This window comes from Echinops telfairi, unplaced genomic scaffold (genome assembly GCF_000313985.2).
Source record: "Echinops telfairi isolate 266 unplaced genomic scaffold, ASM31398v2 ScPeMD7_443;HRSCAF=831, whole genome shotgun sequence".
In the NCBI taxonomy this organism is placed as follows: Eukaryota; Metazoa; Chordata; class Mammalia; order Afrosoricida; family Tenrecidae; genus Echinops; species Echinops telfairi.
This window is the reverse complement of record NW_022104341.1, coordinates 27272031-27283888: the sequence shown is the minus strand read 5'-3', so window position 1 is coordinate 27283888 and position 11858 is coordinate 27272031. Positions and strand designations below refer to the sequence as shown.

Genomic DNA, 11858 nt, shown 5'->3' with positions numbered 1-11858 from the left:
ACCTGAGTGGGTCAACAGGCATCCTCATCCTCACCGGTGACTCCTCGGGGATGCGCTGCAGAGAGCAGCTTATCTCTGCAGCGGACAAAGCGGGATGCATAGACACGCACCCGGGGAAAGAAGATGGTGGCCTAAGTGACACCAAAATACTTAGTCACCCAATAAACGAAATCACGGAAGGTTGGACAAGAAATGCTTGCCAACGTTGAGTGTTGAAGTCAGAGCTACTTGTTAGCAGTCAATTCCCTTCTATTCTGAAAGACGGTGTCAAGCTAACAGATGTACAATGGAGCCAGGAAGCGTGCCCTGGCTGGGTCCGCTGCACAACAAACGGGGCAGCCCGCCCTCCCGCCCCCACCCAGCACATCTGGCCCTCGCTCTGTGGGCTGCTCCGGCCTTGACTCCATTGCTTCTTTTCCTTCTTCTCTTTGAACACTCCTCCCGCTCCCGACAAGTTCCAGGAGCAAAAAGTCACATTTCCAAATGCAGCGTGTTCTGGCAGAAACCTCTTCTAACAATATTTTCAGGAAATTATATTTTCAGGAAATTCTATGATTTTTATTATTTTTTTAATCAAGGGATGTTACCACGGCAACAATAGCCGGGGTCAGGGTTGCAGCCCTAACCTCCATAAAGCTAAAACATCAGGCTGACTGGAAAGCGCTGCTGCGGGGCAACATTTATATTAAAAGGGCCCGGGCAGTCTCTTCTCCAGCTTGGGAAGAAGCAACCATGAAAGAGGCTTCGTCAATCTGTCAGCTTCAAGTCAGCATCGAACATCTCCCCGAATTTCTCGTGCTGAAACGCAGCGTCCAGCCAGGCACAATCCCTCCCACGGGGCAAAAGGGCTGTGCTTTCCTGGGACGGTTGTACAGCATCCAATGGTTACTGCGCTAAGTGGCAGGGTTTACACAATGTGGCCGGCCCACCTGTTAGTGCGAGGTTGGTGCCTCTTAGCTTGTGTTCTTGTTTGCTTGCTAAACCCCAGTTGTGAATACTACCTCTCTGGTTGCAACTTTCCCTGCTTCTGCAAGGCCCAGGCTGCCTTTTAGAGACTTCTTATTCGAGAGCCAGCTCCATCTTCAGATTAAACACCTTGCCCCAGAGTGTGCTAAACCATTCTTGACTAGCAAGGCCAGCTCTAACTGACCTCACTGTCCTCTGTTGGCATGGTCACCTGGTCTTGGTGCCTTGCTGGTCCTGACCCTGCTCCTCCTGTTCAGTCCTGAACCTGGACCCTCCACATTGCCCGAATTGGTGTTAGCCCTGCAAGTGAATTGGGTAGCTTCGAGGGAGGGGGCAACTCTTGGTAAATGAGGTCTTTGACGTTGATGAAATAATCTCCACAGCAACATCCAAGTGACTGGAGGGGAGAGGGCAGTGAAGGCGCTGGGAGATAAGTGGCCCTGGTCATCTGCCTAACTCTCCAATAGACCCGATAGAGACCTGCACCAAATGGCCACCTAGGAGGTCATTTCTCCATCAGGCCACGGTGACTTCCAGGGAAACCTCCTTTGAGACAAACACCTATTTGTTTAGAAACAGAGTTTCACCAACATGCGGTGTTTATGTGTGAAGAGTCATTACGTTGACACTTGCTTGATTCATATTGCTTATAAGATCTCTTGGATCTAAATAGCTCTAAGTTTGCTTTCTTTTTCTCTCCACCCCTGCCCCACAGATGCCCGACTGGCATTCAGAAGTTATTCATGAATATCCTTCAGAGAGAGAAGGAACGTAGCTGGCTTTCTGGTGTCCCACTGACGTTTCTCCACTGAGCCGCCCTGAAACTGTCTATCAATCTGTTCAGTGGTGATGGGTGACAGCAAGACACATCCTCGCTCCTCCCCTCCCCTCCCCTCAGCACGAGTCTGCTCATACTTTCAGTATTGAAGCAAAAAGAAGGGGAGCTACCAGTCTTGTGGAAATCGGGGAGGGGCCCCCTAGATAAAGATACCGAAGTAGGTATGTTATAAGCAGGGAAAGATGGCGGGGTGGAGGGTGATCTTCAAAAAGTGCAATTCTTGAATGGCCATATCCCCCCAAAGCAAAAACGGCAAACCAGATGGCAAAGTCCACAGACGGATGCTCTTGCATTTTTTTCAGAGCATTGTGTCCCTTACTGTGCTGGTTCTCCGTCCCACAGTCTACACAAGTTTGCTGACAGAACTCGTGGGCTCGCAGCAAGGGGCAGGCAGCTCACTGAGCACAGGCCGCTGACAGCCTTGACCGAGGGCGGAAGGAAAGTGACCCAGCGAAAAACAGACAGCAACACAAAGCCTCCTGGGCTGGGGATTACCGGCCACCTGACACTGCAGCGACTCCTGAACTCAGCTCCGCCCTTCGGTGTGACGCAAGCACATCAGTGCTAACACTGTCTCAAAGCCACGGGGAAGGGAGTTTTGGAAAACAGGCTTGAGCACAAATCCCAACTTCTCCTTAGGGGGCCTTTCATTCATGTTGAGGGGCTTAATGGCCATTTTGGTGGCCTGGGACGACGTGGAAGGGGGCAGTCTGGAATGGAGAAAAGGCTTGGGCTGCAAATGCCATCAGACACAATCCACTGCTGGTTGTCTGACCCCTCCAAGCCCATTTCCTGCTCTGTAAAACCAGCGACCACCAAGATTCCTTCCTTTCAGGCTGCTGCAGAGGCCAGGCCAGTGGCTGGCCCTCAGCAAGCACTTGTAGCCCACCGCTGCGGTCGACACTGTCATTTGCGGAGTAAGGGAGTGGTGAAGAGGCGAGCACGCAGACGGCGAACATCTTAGATGGAGTATTTACTTGCCTCTCCTCCTTCCACCTGTGGTCTTCCCTGCCCTCAGAACAAGCCAGGAAAGGGACACGTTTATGTCACGGCTCTCAGAAAAGGTACAAAGCAAATGTGACTTGGAGCCACATGTGTGATTTACCACACTTCCCACGCAGCCCTGCCTGCCAAGAAGCTGGGAGCCAAACTTCAAACTCAGACCAACGGCATTAACCCGTTGCAAATAGCTAGCAAACTACACCATTTCCTTTGGTCCTCATCTGGTGGTTGTACTTACACTTAGCATGGCTTTAGTAATCAGCCCACCCAAATCCATGGCTTGGGGACTGGAGCGTGCAATAAGCAAATGCACTGAAGGGGGTGGGGTAGGCGGGGACTGGGGAGGGTGAAGTTTACTGGCAGGAGAAGTTATACAAATGGGCCCTTTCTCAGGGCAATGGAGCCTAAATCCATGGTCTGGGGAATGGAGTGTGCAATAAGCAAATGTATTAAAGTGTTTGTTTGTGCAGATTTCTGGTGGGAGAAGTTAAGACAGATGGTCCCTTTCTCCAGACAATGGAACCTGCGAAGCTGCACTCCACATCTCTTCCTACAGCAGGAGGACCCTCGACTGCCGAAACAAAGGCACAAAATTAAATGTCCATCTCTTCACGGCTAACTGCAGGATTACCCTCAGCCGCTTCCCAAAACAAGTCAGAAACTGGATAGGTCGGAAGTTGAAAAGACACACCACCACTTAAACACACAAAAACTCGGATGCTAAGAAACAAAGGTGTCGCCATTCCAGCTCCTGAGGGGAGCATGCTGCTGTACACAAGCCCGTGACGGGGCTGTAACTCTGCCAGGAGTCAGGAAACAGCCCAAGGCCCCACCTTCGGCAAGCTAGCCCAGAGGATGGAAACATTTGACTTCTAAATCAAAAGGCTTTTCGTCGCTCGCTGCTCTCAAGTGCAGGCGTGCTGGTGGCACGGCAACTAAAGCCCCCGGTTGCTCACCGCCACCCACCACCCCAATCTCCCCAGTTGTGCACGTCTGTGTCTGTAGGTCGACAGCCTGGGAAATACCTGGTTCTTTGGGGTCACCAAGAGTCGGCTGTGGCCCTCAAGCCAAGCCTGACCCACGGAGTCCCGTGCGCGTGGGGCAGAAACGCACCCTGCGGGCTTCCTTTCCGAAGCAGGTCCTCGGAGCGCGCCTGGGCCCATTCCAACCACCCACCTTGCAGCTAAGTGGTGGAGGGCTCAGCCATTTGCTGCACACAAGACTGCCCCAAAGGGTACTCACGCACTGCCAGGGGCCAATGCCAACGGACAGCGACCCCGACAGGACCGGGTGGAACTGCCCCTGTGGGTCTGCTGAGACTGTCACTCTTTACAGGAGCAGAAAGATGATCTTTCTCCTAGGGGGGCTTCGTTCTGTTTTAATAGAATGGTGAGATCGATGGCACAAGCCCCACTTACTCTCCAAGACAGTCTGCTCCCGGGGGCTCTTCGCCCCTTCTCCCTTCCCTGTCGCCCCCGTGTCTTTCTGGAGCTTCCTGCCCGCTTCCGCGGCAGTTGCTTCTCCAACCAGTCGTTGCCAAGGAGAAGTGTGGGTCAGCATGAAGGACGACAGCTCTGGGTCTCTGCTGCCCTGAGGAGCACCCAGAGGGAGGCCGGTGCTTTGGTAGAGGGGGGTTTTATACCTTATTGTCACGAGAGTGTTTCTGATCGAAATCCTCTGCTGGCCTATAAAACTGTTTGTCTAACTTAAGCGTGAATGTTTTCTCAATCACGTCAACCTGCTGCAGCGATTACTTCCAGGTGTGGGCCCCTGCACCTTCTCCTCACAGGGAGGTCGGGTCTCAGTGGGATGTTGGGGAAGGGACGATTTATCATAGATTGTGATGCTGACCCTACACCAAACCACGCTGAGGAAATAGGGTTGCTCTAATAATCCCCTCACATTTAGAGCTGACACCGTAAAAAAATAACTACCAAAGCATAAAAAAAATTCCACTGCTACCATCTCTTAATGACTCCCTAGGACACAATAGACCCGCCCCTTTGGGTTTCCGAGGAGGTGAATCATTATGGGTGAGTTATAGGCATTTCATATGGTCCTTCTGTCCGTGTGACTAAAGTCCTGGCAGGGAGGACTTTCTCTACCAATGGACAGGAATAGTGTGGGGTTAAAACCTCACCCAAGTAGAGGATATGAATCGGGCTATGCCCTTTGCTTTCTTGGGCACCTCTGACTGCCTTAGCAGCATGAAGCCACCCTCCTTTGGGGGTGGAGCTCCTGGTTCGAGCACACCACACCTCACCTAGAAGTCATCCGTCTATTTCCTGACTGAGCGATGGTAAAAAGCAAGAAGACCTGCTGAGACTTTCGAACCTTTGGCTCTGACCCTGAACCCTGCATTTGGATTTGGACTGAACAGCACCTACCACCCCATGAGACATTCCTCAAGGTTCCGTGCATGTCTGTGGGACATGAGGGAATGTACTCAAGGAGGGACGGGGTGGACGATGGAGAATAGTTTCTTGGAAGAGCTGGACATTTGGGGTAACTTTAATCCCCAACTCCTTGGGACTAGTCTGGCATTAATCCTTCTAAGAGAAATTATTACCACAATGGGACTTTAAATAGTTCACCTAGCGGGTTAGAACTGCTGACCGTGCAGTTAGCAGCTCAATGTGTAACCCACTTGGCCATCAGCGCTCCTTGGAACACACAGTGGCCATTAAAGTCAAAGCCAAGGATGGCCAGGAGCCAGTGTGGCAATTCTTCTGCTAATTTGTAAACAACGTGTTAATCATTTCATTTTGAAAATAAAATTTTTACCTTTAATACTTAGTGGAGACGTATACAAAGAGATTGCTTCTAGTTCTCCCACCATTCTCTAAAATCAGGTCAACTATTATTCCTAGCAAAGGCCACATGATGAGAAATTTATAAAAATCCAACTATCCACTGAAAATAAAAAGACTTGGGTGAGTTTACATTGGAGGAAGAAGCAATATTGTTTTGGGATTTTGGTTTTTTTCACAGGGAATTGGGCCAAGGTAAACTTTATGGGCCAATTAGAATATTGGCAAGTCAGATGTCCTTTTTTTCCCAAACAGATTAATTGAAACATAATTCACATATCATAAAATTCACCCTTTTAAATTAAGTGTTAAACTCAAAGTTTTATATTATGTTCACAGGGTCATATAAGCATCACCACAATCTAATTTTAGAACATTTTTCATGCCCCCCCAAAAGAAACCTCATATTCACTAGAAATAAACCCCAATTCTTTGTTCCCCCTTGCTCCAGTCACAAGCATCTAACTTACTCTCTCTACGATGGTTTGTCTACCCTAGAGATTTCATACACGTGGAATTACGCAATATGTGATCTTTTGTAAGAGTTCTTTTCTTGGCACAATGTTTTCCAGGTTCATCCATGTTGCAACACATATCAGTACTTCATTCTTTAATTGCTGAATCATAATTCTACTAGAGCAACGGTTCTCAACCTGTGGGCTGCCACCCCTTTCGGGGTCCAATGACCCTTTCACAGGGTCGCCTGATTCATAATAGTAGCAAAATGACAGTTATGAAGTAGCAACGAAAATAAATTTATGGTTGGGGGTCACCACCACATGAGGAACTTTATGAAAGGGTTGTGGGATTAGGAAGGGTGAGAACCACTGTCCTATGTGGATATATTATTGATCCATTCAACAGTTGATGAACATTCATGTTGTTACAAGTTTGGAGCTATTATAAGCAATTCTGCTGTAAATACTCATGGACAAATCTTGTGTGGGTATATGTTTTTGTTTCCATTTGATCGAGGAGCAGAACTGCTTGATCATACATATGGTACAAGTGATTTGTTTTTAACTGCATGACAGCAATAATATATCTCCACAGTCAACAGAAAAAACGCAAGAGCTGTTGAACACTTCCTCCCCTCAAATGGCCCACCCACAAATACTCTCCATGTATGGCCCTGCTTTGCTGGTATCACCCTCTGCCCACCCAGTCGATGCCAAAGACTCTGGGGTCCACTAGATAAGAGCGAATGAAGGCCAGATAGCCAACACTCGTCTGTCAGTTGGTCAGACTGTGGTAGCTTGCATATTCCTTTGTTGTTGGAAGCTATGCCACCAAATACCAGTAGGGTCACCCGCGGTTGGCTTAGAAGTACAGTCAGGTGGCTCCTCAGAAGCAAGGGTGGTGAGACTGCCTCGCGGACTTTGGACATGTTCTCGGGAAGGAAGAGTCCTGGGGGAAGAGATCCCGCCTGGCAATGCAGAGGATCAAGGAGCAGAGAAAGGCGCTCGGTGGGACGGGTGGACGCAGTGTCTGCAGTACGGCGCTCAAACAGCCAGGACAGGCAGAAGGGTTCGGGATTGGGTAATGTTTTGTTCTGTTGTACAGTAAGAAGGCAAAATGGAATTGGGAAGGTATGGGGGCAGACCAACCTCTCGATCGGGCCACGGCCTAAGGACGTCTCCTTGGGGGTGTGGCCTATGTATAAGAGACATTTTGGAGGACTGACTTCTCTCTCTTGCCCTTCTCCTGTTTCCTGATTGCTTGGATCCGCTGGTCTGGCTGTTGGGGTCAGTGGCCCATGTAGACTTACAGCCCTGGGAGCTGCTGGCACCCTGCTGCCATGTCCCTGCTGACCTCAGATCCATGAGACGCTGCGCCCACCAGCCTGTGATCTCCCAGCTTTCACTTCTCCTACCTGCCTCATCACCTGGCAGGTGTGTGAGTCTGAAGGCACTCGTGGACTTGAGTTGGACTGGGCTAGGCTACTTCCTTGACATAAATTTCTTTCTTGATCGAAAGTTCTTTCTTAAACACTGGTTTTGTTTCTCTAGGAGATCCAGCCTTACACAAATATGCCAAAAAAATCTTGTTTCGCACAGGACTGAACTGCAACCATGTAATTTTAAGGGTTCCCAGAGAGGGAGCTGATGGAATTCACCTCGGTTGCAGATTCTGAGAACTATCTCCAAAGCATCCACCCATCACGATCATACACCCATGGAGGAAGAAGACGAACATTCAGGTTAGTAGAGAAGCTTGAGGCACTGGATCGTACCAGTCGAAATGGTTGGATTAGTCTATGTTCTACTGCAGATGGGTGTTCAACAAACAATGAACTTGAAACACGTCTTAAACCTCAGCGACTACCCTCCACTGGCTTCCAGTCCTCCTCACTGGACGCACTCTGCCCGCGCTATCGGCTGAGGTGCTCTTCACGCTCATCTAATAAACCCAGTGCGGAGGGTCCTGCGGTCAGTCCTGCAGGTGTTTTTCTTCCGCGTCTCCAGTCTTAGTTGACGTTATTTTCAGAGCCCACACAGTCCTGCACAACGTGAAAGCACGCAGCACCTGCTGCTGCCCCGCTGCTGCTTCCATAACTGCAGCTTCGGACGTTCTGTCCCTCCCTCCTCAGGGCCTCTGGGGGAAGCACATATAAAATGAGTAATTGCTGCTGCGAAATAACTGCTAGAGTCAGCAACGCCTCCCAGGAACTGCGTCTCCTCCTCTCCTCCCCCAGAACTAAGACTCGCAGACGAGGTGCTGGGAGAAGGCACGCTGACCTGAAGTATGTGTTGCAGCAACAGGGCAAGCAACCAAGAGTATTAACAATAATTTCCAACGTAGCTCAAAAGGTTAGATGATCTGTCTTTGAAAAGCGCCAACTCCACACACTTTCTTGAGATTAAAATCGGGTTGTTTTTCCTACTCAACTCCTCCCCTCTCCTGTCCTACTCCACCCCCACCCCACCTAAAAAAAAAAAACGAGGAGGAGGAGGTGTGGGGAGGCTCTGGAAATGAACTTTCTTGACCAGAGAAAGCTCACAGCTAGATTCCGTGCTGCATTCGCCTGCTTCCCTGGACTTCCCTGTGACGGGGCTGCACTGTGGTTCTCTCCCTGTGGAGGGATCCATGCTCCAACGATCACCTGTGGGACACACGGGGAGCCAGAGTAACACAGTGTACAGGGTTGGCGGAATGGATTTTCCAAAAAGAAGCAAGACGGCCATGTCCCCAGCACCCTGGCCAGTGCTGAACTACAGTACAGGAAAGAAGAGGCCATTCCTCAGTTTGAAGGCGACAATGTCGGGCAAGGGTGTGACCTCTGCCTCGGTGTCACAGGCTAGTGACAGAACTCCCTGGGGTGAGTGTGCGAGAATGTTCTCAAGAATATCTTTTAAAGTAATAATAAGGTGCCACATCTTTCTTCTGTGCCTTCTTATTCTTTCCTCGTTTTGTCCTATGAGCCCATTGCTCCCTGAGGAATGTTTTCCTTGCCCCTTCCTTATCCTATAGGTGCGATTAAAAAAACAAACAACAGAACCCCCCCCCCCCATTGAGTCAATTCTGACTCAGGGTAACTCTGTAGGGCAAGGGAGAACTTCCCCTGTAGGTTTCCGAGATCATGCCTCTTTGCAAAGCAGGAAGCTTCATCTTTCACCCACAGGGCAGTAGGTCGTTTTCAAACTGCTGATCTTGCGGTGAACCGCCCAACTCGTGGCCCACTATGAAATTCTTATGAACAATCTTGCCTACATGGGGGGAGCGGGGAAAGGAGAAGCCAAGCAGTCTCTAGAGAGAGGAGTCCTGTCACCCATCCAAAGAGAAACCCTTCTCTCTCCAGTCTACGTTGTTTCTTGTTCTCCAGCACGCTTGTTGGACCCCAGAATGGAAGGAAGGGCCTCTTTGTTCACCCCACTTTAGTGGACCGCTGGGCCTACCTCTGTGGGTGGCTGGCCGGGCCTCTTGTCCGTGGTGCGCAGGTTCAGGATGTGCACCTCCTGCGGCAACGAGGTTGTGCCCCTGCTGGCGCAGCCTGACAGGACGGTGAAGCTCTCCATCAGGGCCTGCACGGGGTGGGAGGCGTTCACGGGCGACAGTTCACACCGAGGCCCGGGCTGAGGACCTAGAGAGAACAGAAACACAAACCCCTCAGAAACTATGAAGAACTCTGCTTCCAAAGCCAAACCCCCAGCTGACAGTTCACACCGAGGCCCGGGCTGAGGATCTAGAGAGAACAGAAACACAAACCCCTCAGAAACTATGAAGAACTCTGCTTCCAAACCCAAACCCCCAGCTGATGAGTGGACTGCAACTCATGGCCCGCACACCCCCCCCCCTCCATGCACTGCCGAGCAGAACTGCTTCTCGGGGTTTTCTTGGCCGCAATCTCCAGGCCTTTCTTCTGTGGCACATTTGCGTGGGTTTGAACCACCAACCTTTAGAGTAGTAGCTGAACACAAACCAGCTGAATACCACCCTTGGGCTTTTCTGGATGACCAGAACACTGCCAGCACACTAAAGAAACTTCTCAGGTAAGTTGTTCCCAGAATGAAACGAGGGGAAAAAGAATGCTAGCCTATTCCTCTAAAGCTGAAGTCTCTGGACATTTCTTTGGGTGATTTTTGACAAGTATTTGTAAGTCTCCAGGATGAGGAAACCTCCCATTTGACATCTGCATTCATCCTTTCCTTCCTCTCTGAGTAGAAATTGAAGATAAATGGAATCGCTTGCCTAAGCCCCTGGTAATAATATGCATAAAATGTAATATTATACATAAAACTCACACTCTCACTTACTCACTGCTTTTGAGTTGATCCCAACTCATAGTGACCCTATAAGACAGGATAGAACTTCTCCTGTGAGTTTCCAAAACGGTAACTCTTTACAGGAGTGGAAAGCTTCATCTTTCTCCCTTGGGGCAGCTGGTAGTTTTGAACTTCTGGCCTTTTGGTAGCAGCCCAACAAGTAACCAACAAGTATAACACTATAGCCCCCCAAAAGTAAGACTCCTTCCCCTCTTAGGGAAAGCAAAGGCAACATACAAGCAATACAGGGCCATTAGAGCCAGAGTTATATTATAGAGCAGAGATGGAGCCAAGGGCCAGAAAAAGTCCTCCCCGAAGGGGGAGGGCAGGAGTGGAGCCTGAAAGAGAAAAAGCACAGTCCTGGTCATACGTGGTCCCTGCTTCCCCATTCTTCTTCCCTCCAACAACTCACACCTTAAGCTTAAATCCGCCTATTCCTCCTCATCCCTACTTCCTGAAGCCCCTACTGCCAAACCCGAACCAAGCCCGTCACCACCCAGTCGGAACCAGCTCAGGGCGACCACCGTGTGTCAGGGTTGAGCTGTGTGCCACAGCATTCTGAAGGGCTGCAGTCCCCAAAGAGACATTCCTTCTAGGGAGCCTCTCGCACCATTGAGCGAGCGTCCGGGTGACAGAGGGGCATTTAACGACTGCACCACTCAAGGACTCCTCGAGATGCTCCGTAAAGGCGCTGGAGGGCCACCTTCCCAGCCGCCTCCTCACTGCCACTGAGTTGATGCTGGCTCCTAGCAACCCGACAGGACAGAGTAGAACTGCCCTGTGGGTTTCCAAGACAAACTTTTTAAGGGAGTAGGAAGCCTCATCTTTCTCCTGAGGAGCGGTTGGTGGTTTCAAACTGCTGACCTGGCATAACCCACTATGAAATCAAGGCTCCCCTTTCTAAATTCCACTTTATGGTTATTTCCAATGCAAATGCTCTCTCCTCTCTCCCTTGAGAACAGCCCCCCCACTGAATGAAGCCTGAATGCCTTCCTATCTCCCCATCTCGAGCAACACCAACTTGCTCTCCAAGAACTCCCAACATACCACGCTGTTTCTCAACACCATGTCTTTACCCGAGGTTTCCCTGGCTCTTCCTTTTCCACTCAAACTCCACACCTGCCCCTTACAAACATCCCCCATCAGCCCAGCTGAGGGGGCAGCTCCTCCTCTGCCTTTCTCTCCTAGGCTGTGGACCACTGGAACAGCCTCTGGTGCTGATGAGTGGCCTTCCAGAGGCTGCTGGGGGGCTCATGTCTGTATCCTCAGTACACACCACAGTGCCATCTGACACAGAGCAGATGCTCAAAAAATATCTCCTAAGTGAATAAATGAATCAGAGAACTTAAAAACCAACAACAACAGCAAAAGCCCCCTCTGCTCCAGGCACTTGGATTTGGCTCTAAGAACCTAATGTGGACAATCAGGTGCTAAGTGAGGTGAGAATCGACTGCACTGGGCCCTGCTGAGCTCACGCTC

General features: G+C 50.2%; 1 protein-coding gene and 1 long non-coding RNA gene across 3 annotated transcripts in view; one reads left to right on the top strand and one right to left on the bottom strand.

The window, feature by feature from the left end:
* TGFBR3 (transforming growth factor beta receptor 3) overlaps positions 1-11858 on the bottom strand; it is a 212509-nt gene that overhangs the window by 125130 nt on the left and 75521 nt on the right. Inside the window, exon 3 of the mRNA XM_045292044.1 lies at positions 9513-9697. Within this exon, the coding sequence (XP_045147979.1) occupies positions 9513-9697 (185 nt within the window). The remainder of the gene's footprint in view (positions 1-9512; positions 9698-11858) is intronic.
* LOC123521879 lies at positions 7076-8049 on the top strand. 2 transcript variants are annotated; one of them, XR_006680214.1, is made up of 3 exons: positions 7076-7155; positions 7367-7508; positions 7674-8049. It is a non-coding gene; the product is annotated as an uncharacterized LOC123521879 (long non-coding RNA). The 2 variants fall into 2 exon arrangements; XR_006680213.1 differs by having other exon boundaries at positions 7626-8049.